Source organism: Gastrolobium bilobum, unplaced genomic scaffold (assembly GCF_033153095.1).
Source record: "Gastrolobium bilobum isolate Gb01-03AN ecotype WA unplaced genomic scaffold, APGP_CSIRO_Gbil_v1 utg53431, whole genome shotgun sequence".
NCBI lineage: Eukaryota > Viridiplantae > Streptophyta > Magnoliopsida > Fabales > Fabaceae > Gastrolobium > Gastrolobium bilobum.
This window is the reverse complement of record NW_026898535.1, coordinates 23106-43870: the sequence shown is the minus strand read 5'-3', so window position 1 is coordinate 43870 and position 20765 is coordinate 23106. Positions and strand designations below refer to the sequence as shown.

At 33.2% G+C, this 20765-nt stretch overlaps 2 protein-coding genes across 2 annotated transcripts; one reads left to right on the top strand and one right to left on the bottom strand.

Annotated features, from left to right (window-relative positions):
- The first annotated feature begins 4423 nt into the window (after positions 1 to 4423).
- LOC133317198 (uncharacterized) lies at positions 4424 to 4738 on the top strand. The gene has a single exon (XM_061519033.1). The coding sequence runs from the start codon at positions 4424 to 4426 to the stop codon at positions 4736 to 4738; it is 315 nt and encodes a 104-aa protein (XP_061375017.1).
- Positions 4739 to 15140: 10402 nt separating this feature from the next.
- Positions 15141 to 18039, bottom strand: LOC133317196 (pentatricopeptide repeat-containing protein At1g71210, mitochondrial). Its single transcript, XM_061519031.1, has one exon. The coding sequence runs from the start codon at positions 17920 to 17922 to the stop codon at positions 15298 to 15300; it is 2625 nt and encodes an 874-aa protein (XP_061375015.1). The 5' UTR covers positions 17923 to 18039; the 3' UTR covers positions 15141 to 15297.
- Between the last annotated feature and the right edge of the window lie 2726 nt (positions 18040 to 20765).

Here is a 20765-nt window from a genome sequence, read left to right as displayed (position 1 = left end):
TTTATACGCTAGTGTAATTCTTTTTATGTTTTTGGGTGTTTATGTTGCGCCTTATAGGATTTTATATGACTTGTAAACTTGATTTTATAGAATGTTTAGTAAACCAAAAAAAAAAAAAAGGCTATACCAAGCTGATACTTTGTTGTATAAGAACAAGCGTGTCGGGTAAAATGCTTGGTTTTGAGAATGCAGGCTGTAACTTTCATTGCTTAGTTTCATTCTAATGGCCGATGTAGTCATTGCTGGATAGGTTGTCTTCATTGAGTATGCACTGTCTGTATTATTTGTTTGATGGGCTACAACTTGATACACCCTTATAAACTAGGATGAAAATTTAGGGGCCATCCATGATTAATTTTTCTCCCCAATGTTTAAGTTAAAAAAAACAAATAGGGGAGCTGAGACAGCTTGGCAAAGAGTAAGAGCAAGAGATAAAAGATGAAAATGTGCACTAGTTTGCTGTGTCAAGTAGCGAATTGGGAAAAGGATAACATGTGTCCTGTTTTGTTCAGAACAGAATGATTTTTGATCACCTAATTTGCTATTATCAGTAATAAACTAGATGCTACGTCTACAAACAAAATTCGTTACATGCTATAGTGAACTTGGACGTATCACACTCTAAATTATTTTACTATTTATGTGATAGTTAGAGAACTTTTTTTCTAAACAATGTCGACATTAAGGTCACTGATCTCAATGGTGGGTCAATACTATGATATTTGGTAAACAAAATTGACTTTGACTTTCAAACCCTATCCCCTTTTATTTCAAGGTGATGATGCCACTAATTAATCTAAATTATATCAAGATAATGGGAGGAATGCTATCATTATTCGCTTTATTCTTGAGTTTAAAATAAAATAATAGTGATGAGACAGTTGTGGCACTATGGATCCAGTGGCCATCCTATAAAGTACACATGACCCAGTGCAAGGATGAAGATAATATAGATAAATATGGAATATTCTACTTCATGGCCACCCAAAAGTCTTTTCACTTTCTTAGTTGTGTTGAGTCTGTTGACATATTTGGCAGGTGAAGAGGAGATAATATTTTCCTCGTCTGCAGAATTTAAATTGAGTGGTTCGTAATTTTCAAACTAAATTTATAATATTTTAAGTAAGGTTTTATACATGTCATGTTGTATAAAATTTGTAATGTCATGTTACTCTCACAAAAAATAGATGACCTAATTGACCCAATGGGTGCAGTTCAGTTGGTAACTTGGCGCTGAGTTAGTGGGGTTGGATATGTGTTCGATTCCCGCTAAATGAATTTTTGGGGAGGAGGCTGAACCTTTAACCATCACTGTTCCCCCGCACTCCGGATTAGTCCCATAGCCGGCTCAAAAAGTCGAAGCTCGTGGAAATACCGGAGGGAGCCAACTCGTCTCAAAGAGATAATTAGGGTTGAGTAACTCCAAAAAAAAAAGATACCTATTGTTTTCTTTTTTCTTTTTGAATGGGACTCACGTTGAATATATTAGAATAACAAACTAAAAATATCCTACAACAACATGACATATATAAAATCATCTTCTTATGAAAGAAATAATTTTCAGAGTTATGATTTAACTGTACACGATCGCAGTCCATGAACATGAATATGCAAAATGTAATGTACAACGTTAGAGCATATTTTTGATGCAACAAGAATAAGAATTTTCTTATAAAAATAAATAAAAATATGAAAAAATAACTATAAAAATAAAGATAATGTAATTTTTTTTTTTCATATTTGGTAATAAATATATCAAATGATCGATTTATCCATATTACTGAAAATATTTTCCATAATTAGGAACTAATATATAACCCATCACTTCCTATCAATCCCTCATAATTTTTTTATGTTTAATAAAATTAATACATGGGTTTGGTCCACTCAATTTTCAGTTGTCCACTTAACCCCAAGTTGTCTTTTCGTTAAACACATTATCCCAAAAAAAATAAAAAAAATTTTTTTTGCCTAAAGAAGGATAAAAGTAAACCCACTAGGAAAACTTCAGAATTATATACGTTGTACAAATGTAACTTGGAAGATTTCACTTTAACCAATTAAAAGTTGATAGATCTACCACACAAAAAAAAGTTGATAGATGAAAACAGGAATGGATTATCATGTTAAAATTTCATATGATCATTTTCTTGATGAAAAATCTTCATTAACAACACACCAAACATGTGTAAACTCATTGGCATTGAATATACGCAAAGGAATTGAAAGTTTTTGGTATGGAGACTCCGATGCAAAAGTCAATGAAAAGTTATATGATGAATGAAAGTAAGAATGCAAAAAAGTTATTAGGATTGATTAAATGGTGAAGGGTTTGGATATATAATTTGTACGTGATAAAAGTGGAAGAAGACTAGAAGCTAAGGGTGTGTTTGGTACAGGAGAAATTTTTTGGTGACCGGGAATCATGATTAATGGGAATTCAGTAGAAATTGAGTTTACTTGGAATCTTACGAAAGATGTGTTTGGTTCGCCAAAATATTACCGGGAATATTGGGTAAAAATTATTGATTTCATATTTGGTTTAGAACCAAATATGACTTGGAATATGAGGTTATTTTACAAAAATAACTCCAAACTATTTTTACTTTTGTAATTGATAGATTGAGTCTAGATTTTTATGTGTATTGAGGTATTTTGGTCTCAAAATTTATTGTTGTGCTTTCCCTTTACTTGGTATTCTGATTGGTATTCCGAATTACCATATTATTTTTGGTAATCTGAATAGTGACTTTTCTTTATAAATCAAATTACCGGTAATCCTTGGATATCCGGGAATCGTAATTTATTCTTTCTACCAAACGTGGTAATTACATTTACCAAAGAAGGATTACCGGTAATCCTCTCCACAAAAACTTGAACCAAACACCCCCTAAGAGTAATTGATTACGCAAAAATGGAAGGTTGGCGGCTTGGCGCTGTCAGCTCTAGCTGGATATACCCTTTTAAGGCATGTTCATGTATTATCTATCCTTTTTGGTAGGTCAGCTTGTTGGATAAGATCATCAATTATGCTAAGTCCATATTTACTTTAAAGTTTCCAACAACGGATATACGTTATGGGGAAAAAAGAAAGTGGAAAAAACAAGAATGGCTCGAAAGATCTTGAATCCTGATTAGATTTCCTGTGTGTAAGTAATCATGATTTAGTTTTAGGACATAAGAATTCGCATCTTGACCTTTCGTAGCTTCTGTGGTCTTCATTGTGTCACATAACTCACATAGCATCAGCTGTTACGCTTCTTAATGGGTCAAAATAATAGTTAACTTATAGTAAGGTATATTGTATACTGATTATTTGGCTTTATATATAATCCAATTGCATATTTTTCTCCTCAATTAATGTTTTGTCAAACTTAATTATGTATTCATCTTTATCTACTTATTGGTTTTCAACAAGTTGATAACCATTTGAGGCTTCTTTAGTGGAGCAATAGTACTCATTGACATACCACCACATGGGTCTGCATCACATTTTGGTACCGGTATATTGACTTCTCTATTTGTGGGGAACCCAAAAACTTTGCATTATTCTGATGAATTGTTCTTCTAATAAACGGGCAACATGTATATATATAGATGTAAAGATCAATCATCGACGGTCATGATTCTCTGCTGAAGTTTCTAGTTCAATGATTGATCACCCTACGCAATGCTGATAAGATCATCATCAGCTAAGCGTTTTGTCCAAAGCTTCATGTGAGTTTGGGGGGAAGGGGACCCTAACAAGTTGTGGCCAAATGAACTGTAAAGTGTAAAGCTATACCTTAAAAATTCCTTCTTATATTTTGGTGAAATTAACCAGTTATGTAACTGATGTACAAGAACAACTAACCAAAAGTAAACCCAAATTTTGAAAGTTAAAAGACTGAAGATTTTTTTTTGTACAATTAGGCAGTTTTGTGTGCAAGTTGGCCATAATAGACCCCACCTTTGATTAATAAGAACAGAAATGTTGCTATAGACTTATAGTTGCCTCTTTAAAACTAAAATGCACCCATAAACCTTTATATATATATATATATATATATGAGGTAAGATCATTTGACACCAATGTCAAATTTGAAGTTTGACACCTCATCTGAGAGCCGTTAGATCTAAAAAGATCAATGGTGTCATACTTACAAATCAGAGTCGTTGATCTTTTTTGATCCAATGACTCTGAGATGAGGTGTCAAATTTCAAATTTGACACTATATATATATATGATAAAGACAAGCACCGGTAACACCACCACCTAAATACCATTATTAAAAGCCTTATAGGAAGAGTTGGCTCTTCCAACCCTTTATTTTCTCTTCAGTGTTCAGAGCGATCACCATATTCTATCTTACTCCAACAAGCTCTGAACTATATATATTACGAATCTGAGTTCTAGGTAGCTAATTACCTCAGGTAGCAGAAGATGTGGGGTGTTATAGCTGCAGTGACAAGAAACCTTCACAGCACAAGAAAGAACTCAAAGGTGGCAGATGAGAACATGTTTGAACCAGGAAACGCGGTTGAGTTACAGATTTTTGGACATGACAGGGGAAGAAGACAACATGGTTGGAGGCTTGTATATAGCATTCTTCACGCTCCCATATCAATACTCTCATGTGTTTCTCATCCTCATGTTAATGGGTCTGATGGGGTTTGGGTAACTGGTGAATTTTCACAAATTTCTGAAATGAATCATCTCATGGTAAATGACAGCATGAGATATGCAATTTTGATGTAGAAAATGTGAATATCAATTATAGCTTTAGGTTTCTATGGATTACATGGTCCAACTCCCCTTTCTTGTCTTTTCTTTTCTCTGTTTATGGTTTGGATCATTTATAATACACTAGGTGATTGAGTGGATTGGCCAAAGATATGACCTACTTTTGGTGTTAATCAATGTAACAAAAATTTCCTATCATGCCATTGTTGATATATAAACAGGTACATATATGTCTAGAATATTGTAGATATTAATATTAATGAAGTTTGCTCTTCTTCTCTTCTAATTCTCCATTGTCTCTCTCTCTCTCTTTTGGTATAAATTTCTCTCTCTCTCTCTTTAATCAGTGCATATTTGCTTAAAATAGAAACAATTAAAAGATTTTGTTAGTATTAAAGCATATGAGTCACTTTGTATGGGAATGGCTGATTTCTGTTTTACTCCTATTGTTAATTTGGTCACAATCCTTTGTTTTTAAAACTAAATATCTATGATCCATGAACTAATTGAGTAAAAGTTTAGATGATTGAGAAGATAATTAAGAAAAAGGGGTTTGTTTGTGCATTCTGATACAATGATGCCAAGTTGGGGAGAAGAAAGAATATGAGAAAGTAATTAACCCAATTATATAAGAAATCGAATATTAAGCACCAAAAGTAGAACGGGTAGGTAGAATTCAACTGGTTTTCACTTTAATTAACTAGTGTCACTATGTTAATTAAGGATAAGTGGAACTAAAAGATTCTCTTTTGTTGTCACATTAGGATTTAGCTTTAATCTGATTCTAACAGGTTATTAATTGCATATAGTTTTCAATTAGGCAAATGACATAGAATCCTCTATTGATCCAACCGTATATATGTATTGTCCCTGATTAAACGGTCAAAACATTTTTCCTTATAATTTCTTTTATTGTAACTAATGATCATATCCCCCAATGTATTATATAACTAGAATATAATTCAGGCGATCACTTCGCACGACGTTTTGAGGAAAAATTGAGCTTGATTAACTAAACAGAATAATATTTTTTGCAGTTACTGTATATAAGTTATCTGCATTTATTCTCAAAATAACGTCATTTTGGGATTGAAAAAACTAAATAATTATAATTATAAAGATTATAATAACTCTGAAATAAATTAAAATTATAAAAATATCATGATTTCTGCCCCAAAACGACGTCGTATTAAACTTACGGTAGATAATTTATCTGCAATAATTGCAGAAAAAGCGAACCCATAACTAAATGCTTCCTATTCTCGTGAAACGGTGGGATTTGTAACCCATATATATCACTTCATCATTCTAAGATCAAGTTAAAAGGAGGTTCACCCATTTAAGCATGTTTTTGTTTTCTTCTTAAGATTCACGTAAATTCGCTTATGGTTGTTTTAATTTATGAAAAATTTAAAATAATTGGAGGCTATTAGTTAAAGTAGAATAAGGTAAGATAAAATATGCAAAAATCTTTTAATTATGGGATACAATATAATTTCAATAATAAAAAGATATAAATACATATGATTTATTAATGCGGTCTATGTTGTAGTAGTATTATTAAATTCGAATTAGTTATCGACTCGGTTGGAGTATTGGGTCAATGAGTCACTGATTCAATTAGTGGATCACTGGTTCAATTGCATGAATTAAATATAATATAACATATAAAATTAGAAGCAATTTAACTAATAATTAGCATTGGTTTAGTGGTAAGTTCAATAAGTTATAATTCATATGGTTTAAAATTGAATCTCATTAGTGGTATTTTTCAAGGATTTTGTCCAAAATCTCACAAAATTAATTTTTAAAAAAAAATCGGAGCTGATTTAATACCTGTTGAACCCAGTTCAAGACCAATTTCATACCGGATCAAATACAAGACCAATTCAATACCTAATCAAACTGATTGGGGATTTGGTTTACGAATCAACCGATCAGACTGGTCGGATCAGCTTAGTGTTAGAAAGCCAACGGTGATCCATAGGTAACCAATTACTTGAAAGCCATTAATCTATGGGCACCCACAAAATGCCATATTCAAAATATTGCAACTAAATGTGCGAATGTGCAAGTGAATTTGAATATTTGCTGATCATGAACAAATTAAGCAAGGATTCAAGAGTAGCACATAAAAATCAATACGGGAATATACCAAAATATCGTTTTCATTATCATTTTATATTATCTCTTTCCCTATTCTTCTGGGAAGATTTTCTATTCAACTTATTGATTACACTTTCCCGAAAGTAATCAGTGAAAGGGAACCTTGATCTTTATTGGCTTACCAAATTATTATTTTCCAAGATATGGGAGTAAATTCTAGAAGCAAGCCTAAGCGCACTCTTGCATAAAATCCTTATTTTTATGGAGAACGTGGTTATTACCAAACATACACACACATATACATTTGGTGTTAAACATGATGCCATTTAAGATATAATTTATATGCACTGCATTTTGGTATGGGGATAGCCATGATCATTACTAAAACTCATGACCTACTCATATCTCCACTATCTCAACAACCTAAGCTCTAAGTCTATACAATTTTATTTCCAATAGTGCCAAGTCTATTCAAATGTTTGTTGTGTATACAACGTATTTGTTACAATTCTGCACATGCGAATCAGTAAATACAAGACAACGGATGAAAGAATTAAGGCCTAGATTGGATTGAACCTTACACGTTTTCCAACAATTAAGAAAGCGTCATGATTTGAAGACAAGCAAATCTATTGGCATATTGTTGGTCTCCACATTCTTGGTAATGAGTAGGGTGTGACTATTGTGAACTCTTGAAAGACGGACTCTCTATCAGTTGATTTTACATATTGATCATTAATATATAGTAGATGCTTTGCTGGACTTAATTTTGTGGTCTTTACCTTCACATTGATAGAAGTTGTTCCAAATTAAAATTTGTCTATGTGCTTGGTTCTGTTCATTCTTTGATAAATCATGGTATTAGTGGATGTTCATCATAACAGAAGAGAAGAGTTATTACCCACAATAATTGTTTTTTTTTTTTGGCTATATGCTTATCTTTTCCATCAATACTTGCTATAATTGTTGGGTTTATCATTTATCATTTAACGTGATCACAAAAAATTTTCTACACACACAATATTTTGTAGGGTCCGTAGCAAAAAAATAATAATTTCAGAACGCAAAATGAATCTCTATAACATAACACACTCATTTTTTTACAAGTTACAACATAACTCTTATAAAATTTATTATTATTTGAAGAAAAAGAGAGACAAAAGGAGGCAAGAGAAAGAGGAAACCAAGAATATGATTGGACATTTGTTTGTCAACATTGAGTGGGAAACAACGGAAAATAGTCAACTATTTTGGCTTTTATCCTGTCTTCTTTTGTCTTAATTTGAGTTGTGCTAACGTAAGCTTTGAGGCGGTTCATGTATGCTTAATAATTTTACATTTTCAAAATAAGAAAAAATACATTTCTTTTTGTAATAGGAGAGTTATTTTCTTATGCTGTGAGTCATCAATTTTTGTGCAACAATTTTTTTTTATAAGTGGCTGGACTCACCTATGATGCACGGATACTGATACGGGACACGGAACACGACATGCAGATACGTTAATTCTAAAAAATAGCATATTTCGATACATTAAGACACGTTTTGATATTAAATAATATTTGTAATATATATAATATAATTTATATTTAATACATATAACAGTTCATAATAAGTCATATAACCAATTAAATATTCAAATTTCATAACATAAATATAAAAAAAATAATTTTTCGTACCTTGTTAATTTTTCATATCAAATTTCATAACAGAAAAAAAAATTTATAAATGATTTTTTTTATTTTTAATTAATAAAATAAAATTAAGACTAAAAAAAATGTGTCAGAGCGTTCACGTGTAAGAAAAAGTTGACTGCATGTCGAAAAAACGTGTCGGAGCGTGTCAAACAATTTACCACATGTCATGAAATGTTGACCGCGTGTTAGAACATGTCGGAGCGTGTCCATGATTATTTTGTAAAACGCCATGTCCGAGTATTGAGGGACCCACCATGTATTGTGTATCTTGTTGTATTAGAAAATAAAAACCCTTTTTTATATTTACTTTTTGTAGGTTAAAAAGAGGGGAGAAAAGTGAGGTTTGCTTAACTTTTTCCGAAAAAAAAATAAAAATGGAAGAAATAAATATAAATTAGTTATTAAGTAACATCGTTGACCTCGATTAGTGGTGGTGACTGTTATCCGTACAATAATTAATTACTAATAATTGAGTTTTGACTTTATTTCATTTTAATTTACAAGTATATTTTGTTAACAACGAGAGTGAATATTTTTTTAATATATATATATATATATTAATGTTTGTAAAGTGAACGAAGATAAGTTATTAATATTCATTTCTAAAATGATGTTGTTTTGGATTAAAAGATTAATATTATAATGATAAAGACTATTATAATATTAAAATAAATTATAATTACAAAAACACATTGATTTCCGTCCCAAAACGATATTCTTTTGGGCTCAATGCAGATAATTTATCTGTATTCACGGTAAAAACGAATTCATATATATATATATATATATATATATATGAGAAAAATATTCCTCAAGCAACTTGAGATATATTTATCTCCATCTACTAAAAAACTACGTCATTTTTTAACGGTTATGATTTTTTTTTCTCTTCTCTTATCACCATTGATTCATCTTTGTAACGTTATGATTTAGTAGTCAAAAAATAAAGTTATATCAAATAACTTGATAAACAATAAGCCTTATATATATATATATATATATATATATATATATGGGCTTAACATTTCTGCAGCAGCCGTAGATAGTGTTATCTACAGCTGACACAGAAAAGTGGGCCCCACGGCTTTTTTAAAAAAAAAAAAAAAAACTCAGGATCCGTTGCCGTATCCTAGGATCCGGACGCAGATCCTTGCTTGCTGTAGGTACAACAGCTGCAGAAATCATTTTGCCTATATATATATATATGTGCGTGTATTTGTGAAAGAAAATAATTATAAAATTAGATATAATAAAAATAATTTACTTTTTGCCATATTTAATAAAGGATGTATAGTCTATAATACTGACAATATTTTTTCAGTTTAGATAATCATACATCGTCTAAATATATTATCCATGATCAATTTTTATTTTTTGAAAAATGATATATGTTAAATTTATATCATCATATATCAATAAAATAAAAAACATTATAAGACCGTTAATTCACCATTTTTTTTTTACAGAAATTGAAAATGGATCCTCTCATATTTTATTTAACATGATCAATGTGAAAATATTATAATCATATAAAAATAAATCAATGATGAAATTTTATAACTATCTATTGCAATATTTTGTTTTCTCTCTTTCTTTATCACTTTTGATTCACTTTTATATGATCATAATTTCTCTACATAACATGATCGATCATGTTACTTAACACATGAAAAAATCCACTCTAACATAAGTTACAATTCGGAAATTGGCAGCGATTTTCACGGCAGTTAACAGAACTGTTACACTCTTCTATAATTTAACATAAAAAAACAAAATTGTTGCGTAAAATTGGCAAGTGCACCGATCGTACCAAGTAATAAAAGTGAGTAAGATATCGTCTCACGAGGATTGAGGCACCAGATTTAAATTTAACTATTCCTTTCTTATTGGATGAACAAGGGTTGGTTTGAAAATAATGGTATTTGTAACAATTGTGAACTATTCAATATTTCGTGAATAATTCAGAGAGAAATTTGAAGAAATTAAAAAAAAACAAAGATTGAGATTTGAGAAAAATATTAAAAGAAAAACTATTGCAGTAAAGGACGCCAACACCTTTCCGATCTCCACCTTGTAATATTGATTAATATTTATATTTAATTACCCAATTGACCAAATAATTCACCATCTATAATTAATGAGTTAAGCCCTAATCCCTTAGTGATCTTAACCTTATTAACCCTATTAGAATCCTAATCCCTTAGAAATCCTTTTTCAAGTTAATCCTTAAGCCCAGTGAATTTTCCACATTTGCAGTTCATGTAGCCTATCCCTAGTGCATACATGAACAGTTATCTTACTCTTTGTCAGGAATTAGAATCCCAATATCCCTATTGTGAACCCTAACCCTCGCAATCCTAATAGAGTCGCGAATTCTAAAAGAATTATGAGATGAAGAACAGAATAAAATAAATTCAATTGAATAATTAATCATAAACTTAACTAAAATACAAGGGGTTCACATCAAGGGTTGTGAACTTTACCACAATATAAAAAGACTAGCCAGACATAATCATGTCTGACAGTTTAAAATAAAAAGAATTCATAAAAAGAAAAAGAAAAAGAAGATGAAGGATCTCCAACATGAGCCTCCAAGAATTCTCTCCAACTAAAGATGATATTGTTTTAGAGTTTCTGCTTCCTTTATATAGCCAGCTACTCAATCAGGTCATAATCCTTGAATTAATTCTGATTAAATTTCCATTTTTCTCATAATTCCACCAATCAATCAGGTCATAATCCTCTCATTAATTTGATTAAATTTCACTTTTAATCAAACTCCACAAATCAAGGAATGCATTCATGACGCCTGCGCGATCAGTGCCAAATTCGCGACTCCACAAATCAAGGACTGCATTCATGACGCCTGCGCGATCAGCGCCAAATCCGCGCGGATCGCGCCATTTTTTGCGCGAGACTATGCAATTTTAACTTCTCTCTTTCACTTAATTTTGGTGTTTCCTGCTATCAAAATGCATAAATTGAGTGAGAGAATGATTGAGAAGGAATAATCAATATTTCTTGCATTTATGAGCTTATTTTCACACATTTATGATTAATTCCTTGCTTCTTTTACTTAGAAATCTCCGTATGTTAGACGCATATCAAAAATCTTTTTACCCAAAATCAAATTCAGAGACCCACGTTTTCATTCTTTTTTCTTCTCTCATTCTGAGACCCAACACTGTAAAATTTGACCCCCAAATCTAACCCTCCGTTTCATTAAGGAAGAGTTTTTTAAATATAATAGTGTCCGAAAAGTTAGTCCCGCTATAATACATGTGAATCATGCAAATACTCTAGATTAAAGAACCAAAAATACAAAAAATGAACATGCATGGGCATTTTGTTACATTTATGGATAACAGAAGAGCTCGGGTGAATTACAACCTAAGTAACCTAGACAGCTATTTGTACATTTAAGTGAGTCATTAGGTGGGGTGATCATTCAGAATCTTTGGATTACTTATATATATATTCGTATATTTCACTCCGCGTCATGAGTCTCTATTTCAGGTTCATCTAGCAGTGTAGGAGTATTGGGCAAGAGTCCCACAGAGTGATGTGGAGGAGAGCCATTGGAGTGCGCCATGATATTTTGCATCTTTTGCATTTTGGGATTTCATTTGACATGCTAGACTTAGTGCATGAACATGTAGAATTGCATGAGTGATGTATACCATATCTTGTGTTTGTTCATGTAGCATTTTGGGACTAAGTCTAATGATTATGTATTTCTTATTATTTTGTGCATCACGGTGTAGTAGTTATATTTGTTAATGGATTTAAATGTAATTGATGTAACGAGGATTTTGTGTAATTAATTATAAATGTATGTGATAGAAGGAAATAGACTTATTTTACGTTATGATGTTGTTCAATGATAGCCTCTGATACCTCGACACGGCTTTTTTTTTTGAAAACATACGTGTCGGACACCGACATGCTCCAACACGTTCCGACACGCGGTCGACATTTTGAGACATGGTCAACTCTCCGACACGCTCCGACATATTTTTCCGACACACAGTCAACTTTTTTTATTAACTAAAAATAAAAAAAAATCATTTATAAATCAATTTTTTCTGTTATGAAATTTGATATGAAAAATTAACAAGGTACGAATTTATTTTTTTATATTTGTTATAAAATTTGAACATTTGATTGGTTATATGACTTATTATGGACTGTTATATGTATTAAATATAAATTATATTATATATATTAAAAATATTATTTAATATCAAAAAATGTCTCAACGTGTCGAAATATACTATTTTTTAGAATTAACGTGTTGTATCGTGTCTCGTGTCAGTGGATCATAGATGATAGCAACGAGCTATAAGTGCTATATATATTGGAGATAATTTATATTAGCTCCCACAACAGAGAACAGAACAAATGACAAAAGCTCTGAAGCTTGACTGAACCAAACTTTAGGGTTTAGATTACATTTTCATGATTCTCTGTTAATCTCATGCGATAATGTAATCTAGCCAGCTACAAATTAAAACAAACTATTTCAAGTATTGTCAGCTTTTGATAGGTACAGGTTTAGATTAATCTTTCGATTTCCTTTTTCGTGATTCTGATGTCTGTAATTGGTGTTTACCCCAATTTTCTGTAATAAAATACCTAGTTACCTACAAGCTTTCTTTTCCTATCCTTCATTTTCACATCATCCAAACAACTAAAAGGACTTCATCAATACGTCAAATCTTTGAAGCACCGACACTCCAAACCAGGAATTGTTGCCATGTAAGATGCAGACTCTTCAAATCCTAATGGTACAATTTAAACTTTCACATGCTGCACTATCCATGTTAGAGCCCGTGCTGCTTAGTGAACTTCATTCTCTTCACTTCGATACTTCTAGAGTATGATTGATATCCTCTTAGTTAAGCAGCAGCCTGATTTCTCTGGGAGCTCTTCTCAGGCAATGGCTCTCTTCAACCCACCCTTCGGTTCTTTCTTTGTCTTCTTCCTCCCCTCTTGTTTTTTCTTCTTCCTGCCCCATTCATACTCTCCTGAATCCTCTCCGATTCTTTCTACAAGACCAGTTCACCTGCCCCACTGCGAGTTCAACCCGTTTTGACTAGCACTTATACATGGCGGGTTTAAAAGGGTTGGCAGGTTGGGAGTCAAAACCCAACCCGCCATATGTGGCAGTTAGACGGGCCAACCCTGCAAGTTAAACCCTTTTTGTCACCTAAAATTTGTAGTTATTTTTCATTTTTAAGAGAGTCATTTGTAACAAACTTTAGCTTGAGGAAATGTGTTAAAATATATGAAAAATATCCCATAATATCTTAATTGTATCTTAGACTAGTTTAGAGCATCTTATATGGCCGGTCTTCAAGTGCAAGTTCTAAACAAGGAAGGAGTCAATACACTGTCCATTAGAGAAACCAAAGCAAAATGCCCCAATTGATTCTTCTGCACACTGAAGTAAGAGTTAGAACAAAAAAGAAACATTGGCAGTTGATAATAAAACATTACAGATTTTGCTTACAAGAAGGATACAAGGAAGAGGGAAATAGCAAGGTTGATATGATGCCAATCCCTTTTGATCCAGTCAACTAAAGTAATTTTGTTGCCAATGGCCAATATAGTACCAGCATGAAACCACCAGGCCTTTATGAGGTGAGCAGTCCATTTCTCAAGGAATTCGAGTTCACCACCAATTTGGTGAGAGAATACAGCAAGTGCATAAAACAAGGGATATTCAATCATGGCAGATGACAAGAAAGATCGAAGAGAGAGGCCTTTAACTAATTTCTTTGTGAATAGCCCACCGAGTGGGCAGGCAGAAACAGGAAAATTAAGTGTCATATAAAACATGTATAAAATAAGACAGAACAACAATCCCATGTTTGTCAGACCTTAGCTCAATGAAGAGAGGGTCTGGAAGGTGTATACGAGGAGGAACGAAGGGGAAAACAATAAGACGATGTTAGAAAGTTTGTAAATGAAATGACAAACGGTTAGATAGTTCAGTTAGGGTGGCAGTTAAATAGGAGGATATGTTGTACAGAGGAGAGGAGGACTCTATCAGTTAGACCGAGTCTTGGTACTCATTTGTGGAGGGGGAACCCTTGTGAAGGAGCTTTCTCCTTGTTGTACCATTTCTTAATAACATACATGGTTCTCTATCTCTATTCTCTGGATTCCTGTCTTTTTGATCTGTTTTCCATCTATATTCTCTCCTTGCTTGTTGTTTTCTCACCCTAGAACTCTAACAATATTAAAAGCTTCATTTCTTGATCTACAATCCTATTCAAATCTCTTTGAATAATAGACAATCACATGGACAAACCATACTCAATGATTCAGTAATTACTGACACTAAGAACAACTACTTCATTGAAATTTGAAATCCACCAAATTTGTGTCAAGACTCGATTGATATTATTTTTTATTCGGTGTGATGACAACTAGCATAAAAAGATGCTAAGAAGCAATGCTTTTAACTTGAAAATACAGCATGGAAATAAAATGATGTATAAAAAGCTATGTCAAATATCATAGCTTATGTCAATCTAGTGTGATAAATAATACAAGGTGGAAACATATTTTATTTTCTAATGCTTCCACAAGAAAATAAAAGGACCGGGAGGAGGGGTAAAACGGGAAAACTAAAACCAATGCATCCAAGGTAACCCATTTTTTAATATATATATATAAATAATAATATCCTTACCAAAATTGTGTGAACCATTTTGCGTCTTTAACACATTGATTGGAACATTGATCATTCTCCTTAAATGAATATTCAATCACTCTCTGCTGGATAGAGTCCTTTTCGGCACATTTCTTTAACCCACCGCTTGGCCTCATCTTTCCTCCCTTGCTTTGAGAAACCATGGACCATGATGTCATAAGTCCACCAATTAGGCTCATAACCCCTTTTACACATACGATCAAACAACTCACAAGCTTGGTCCATATCACTCTTGCTTACTTTTCTCAACAACAGATTATAGGTGTAAATGTCAAGTGAAAAGCACTTCCCTATTAACTCCTCCAAGTCCTCAATAGAATAGTTTACTCTGAGACGACCAGAAAATACACCAATGATCAAGCTAAGCATTGAAATACCAGAAAATGTCCCCTCTTTCACTCCTATAAAACGAACACAGGTATCGTAGACTTTCGGTGAAACCAAGGAATGAAAAAGAAGTACATTACCAAGAAAAGAAGTTACTCGACGTCCCATTCTCTCATGCACATTAACAATATTGATTGCTTCATGATATCTCTTCGATGAGCAAAGCTGCTGCACAAGCTCCTCATAGCATTCAATGCTTGGAGTTGATCCAGCTTTAATCATTTTGAACAAGAATTCATGTGCAATGTCTGCCATATTGGCCTTGCAGAGACCAACGATCAAGGTATTATATAATTTTCTAGACACTAAGGCCTGGCACTGGAGATTATTAAATAAATTCAGAGCATCAGAAATCCTTCCACTCTTCAAACAACTCTTCAACATAAGAATTTTGGAATCCTCATTGGGTTTAATGCCTTTCCTTTGCATCAACTCAATTACTTCCCTGGCCAAGTCAGCCTTATTGGCAAGCACAGCTGCATCAATGAAACAGTTGTAAATCTTACAATGAGGTTCACGGTGAGTCAGCACCTCCAATAAATTGAAAACATTTGCCCTTGGATTATCCATATCAAGCAAACAACAAATAACAGCTTTGCATAAGGGACGTGTCAGTTTATGACCCTTCCCTTGCATTTCAATAAGAAGACGAGCAGCAATATCTCCCCTATTTAACTTAACGAAACCCTTAATCATCCTTACATAGGAGACTCTAGCAATTACACTGTTAAGTTCCCCATGAAACAAATAAACATCTCCTACTCTTCCAGCCCGGGATAGAGCCGATATAAACTTGTCATATGTGGAAGCATTAGGCATAAAATTCTGCCCCAAGGCAAGATGGAGCAACTCCTTCATCTCCTCAATCTTGCACTCTCTACATAAAGCACTGGCAAGTGTAGAAAAGGTTAGTCTATCAGGAAAGTAACCTTGATCAACAGAGCTTCTCAATACACTGTATGCTTCGTTAACGTTCCCATCCCAACACAGAGTAAGTATCAAATACTTGTAAGCCATGTGATCCGGAGACAGACCAAACTGAGACCTAGAATTATACAATTCGAGCGCGACATCCATCATCCCTACTTTGCAAAAGAAGCACAAGACAGCATTCATGGTAACCATATCAGGGGGAATGCCAGTCTCATACATATCTACCAACAAATCATACACCTGGAGGAGCCGGTTCTCACTCAAAAGCCTACAAATCAAAATGTTATACCGTGCCAGGTCAGGAACATACCCTTCAGAATCTTTCTTCTGCCTATAAAACTCCAGTGCCTCATCCAACATACCACGCCGAACAAGACTCCTTATCCATACACCATAAGCATTCTCCAAGGGAACAAACGCCGAATTCCCAAGCTCCACAACCAACTTAACAGCACGGTCAAACCTATTACTCTGACACAATGCACCAACAAGAAAACCAACCTCAGACCCGTTCAACTCTTTCCCACCACCCAACAAACCTTTAAGGTAAGCCTCTGCCTGCTTCAACCTACCCCGCCTGCACAAACACTTGACGACGATCACATAGGTGAAGCGATTCTCGTAGCCCCTCAAGCGAATCTGCTTGAGAATGGCATCAAAGGCGTCGAAACACTTCTCCTCAACGAGGGCATTCAAGAGAATGTGGTAAGAGTAGCTGTCCAAGTCCAAACCTTTAAAGCGCATTTCACCGAACAGGTTGAGTGCAACCTCGGGTTTTCCAGCAATGGCGTAACCAACGACGAGGGTGTCGTTGAAACGGACCCTGTGTCCGAACCCGCGCTTCCGGAAGGCGTGGAGGAAGTCGAGGACAAGGGGCATGAGCTTGGCACGTGAGAGGATGCGGAAGATGACGATGAATGTGCCGCGGGTGTGGTGGAAGCCGGGCTGGCGGCCGGCCCAGTCGAAGAACTTGAGGCGTGAGAGGACGTCGCCGTTGTGGTCGCCGCCGTAACGGAGGACTTTGAGGACGAAGGATTCGGAGAGGGGGAGGGAGAGGCGTGAGAGAGGGGCGGCGAAATCGTCGCCGGAAGCGAGGATTTCGTAGATGCGGTCGAGGAGGGGGTCTTTGGTGTGGTTGCGAGTTCTGAACCAGGTTTTGAAGGAGTCGGCGATGTCGTTTCGGGTGACGGAGAAGGATTCTAGAGGTGTGCATGGGGATGGAGATGAAAGACAAGTATAAGAAGAAGAAGAAGAAGAAGAAGAAGTAGAAGAAGATGGGTTGTTGGAGATGGTGAGAATGGAAGAGAAGAAGGATCTGGACCTGTGTTTGGTTACATGTTTGAGTGATAGCATCATGGATCGAATTGGATCTTCTTTTTCACACTCTCACGCTGCCATTGCCTTTGTCTTCCAACTGTTTGTTGACTGCATGGACTCCATTTACCTTCATCCAATTCGGTTTTTCGAGCTTCAACCTTTGCAATTCGGCTTTTCTAAAAAGGTATATTGAATTAGGATTGTAAAAGAGTTTTTAACAGGCCAAAAAAAATTAAAATATTATATTTCTAATAATTAATTAAATTACGACTAGGTAGCAGTTTGGAAATTATATTTAAATTTATTGTATCGTGTTGACACTTAGTGTTGATATCTGGCAAAAAAAGTCAACTTACGAATCGTGAAATTTTGAAATGTTATAACTTTTGACTCGGGTATCCGAATGAGGTAATTCTTTTTTTGATTCCACATAACTTTTCGAGATCTACGCAATGACATCTCATTTGATATATTATATCTCTCACAAACACAATTCAAATTTACAATAATTGTATTATATAGTGTATACCAAAAAAAAATTAAAAATTATTATTAATAAGAAAAAAATAAAGATTTAATTTGTGATTTAAACTCAAAAATCAATTTGAAAAATCTGCATTAATAAAGAAAATAATTAAATAAATATTCTAAACACTTGCTTTTTCAATAAATAATTACGAATAAGTTGTCGTTTTGAACCTAATTACGAATATATTGCACTCATTCACGCTCAATAATGATACTATAACATTAAATTCAAAATTCAAATAACCTCTAATAAGTTGATTGCATTTTGTATTTAATAGGAGTTGATTGTGTTTTGTATTTAATAGGAGCTGATTGCGTTGTAATTTTTTGAGTTGGTTATAGATTGTCGCCAATTCAAATAAATTTGCTGGTGGTTATTTGAATTTTGAATTTAATGTTATAAGAGTTGATTGCGTTTTGTATTTAATAGGAGCTGATTGCGTTTTGTATTTAATAGGAAATTTGGTGCCATCTTATTTATAAATGAGTTAATCTATTTTGGTGCCATCTTTATAGTATCATTGTTATAAATTTGAATTGTGTTTGTGAGAGATAAAATATATCAAATGAGATGTCATTGCGTAGATCTCGAAAAGTTACGTGGAATCAAAAAAAGAATTACCTTATTCGAATACCCGAGTCAAAAGTTATGGCTTATAAAGTTTTACGGTTAAACTATTAATTTTTTGTGCCACGTGTTAACACCAGACGAGTCACGCCTAATTTAGGCGTGAATGCCTTAGGAGTCACGCTTAATTTGGGCGTGAATAGTCACGCTTAATTTGGACGTAAATAACTGCAATGAATTCGAATATAGTTTTCAAACTGCTACCTATTCGTAATTAATTATTAAAAGTGTAATATTTTAATTTTTTTTGCCTTTTCATGAGAGAAAAGATGGGGATTATGTTATATAACACAAAAAAGTGAGGGAAATGTTTGTGCGTGCAAAATATATTTCTAAATAAAAATAAAAATAAAAACCCAATGGGTACAGCTCAGTTGGTAACTTGGCGTTGAGTTAGTGGGGTTGGATATGTGTTCGATTTCCGCTGAATGCATTCTTGGAGATGGGGCTGAACCTTTAGCCATCACTGTTCCCCCGCACTCCGGATTAGTCCCATAGCCGGTTCAAAGAGTCGAAGCTCGTGGGGATACAGGAGGGAGCCAACTCGTCTCAAAGAGATAATCAGGGTTGGGTAACTCAAAAAAAAATAAAAATATGTAAGGTTATTATTATTGTAAAAATATTTTTTTCTATTATTAAAATGGAGTACGATTGTAACAACCAATTAGTATTATTAGCAATGTTACTATCCATCTATCTTACCGTTATATCGATTATATTGATCCAATGATTATATTTATTGGATCAATATATTTATTTTCATCTTTGTATGATTATGATTTCACATTAAAAAGGAGAAATCATAACCATACAAACGTGGAAATAAATATAACCGTTGGATCAACATAATCGATCTAAAGGTGAAATTGATTGATAGTAACATTGGTAGTAACACTAATTGATTGTTACAATATCCTACCTCTTATTAAAATAGATACAATTATTTCATGTAACTCAAAATTATATCATTTTGAGGATTTATATAATTAATAAAAAATATTTTACAATTTTTTAAAAAGTTTTTTATCAAAATATTCTTCGTTATTTTTTTTCAACCCTTTAAATGATATAAATTTGAGATTGTTCATCTTATTGAGTTTTGTCATTAAATGTTGAAAGAAATATATGGGGATTCATTCCCGCGCTAAACACACCCTTAAAATTGATCAGTCTCGCAGTACTTATTTAGATAAAAATTACGATTAGTAAAATTTGTTATATTAATTGATCTTTGTTATTTTAATACTTATTTTAAACGGGAACGGATCCACTTACTACCAAAAAAGTTTACAACTCTTACAATCAATTTAATCACCGTTGATTTCCGTCAATCTAACGGTTATAATTTATTGAAAATTAATAAATGTGACACAATAAATGTTATTAATTTCCAATAAATTATAACCGTTAGATTGATGGAAATCAACGGTGATTAAATTGGTTGTAAGAGTTGTAAACTTTTTTTGGTGGTAAGTGGATCCTCTCCCATTTTAAACATGTCTATAATTTATATAAGCTGATAGAATAATTTTAAAATCACTGTTTACTAATATATAAATTTAATTTAAAATTTATTAATTGGCTGAGAGATTTAATTTTTTATGTAAGTATAATTTTTAATTTTTAAAAGTGTAGTGGGAAATTAGAACGAGCAAAAACTTACATATTCATTAAAGAGAATTTGATTGTTGAAAATAAACTTCACACACAATTTAATCTTTGATTT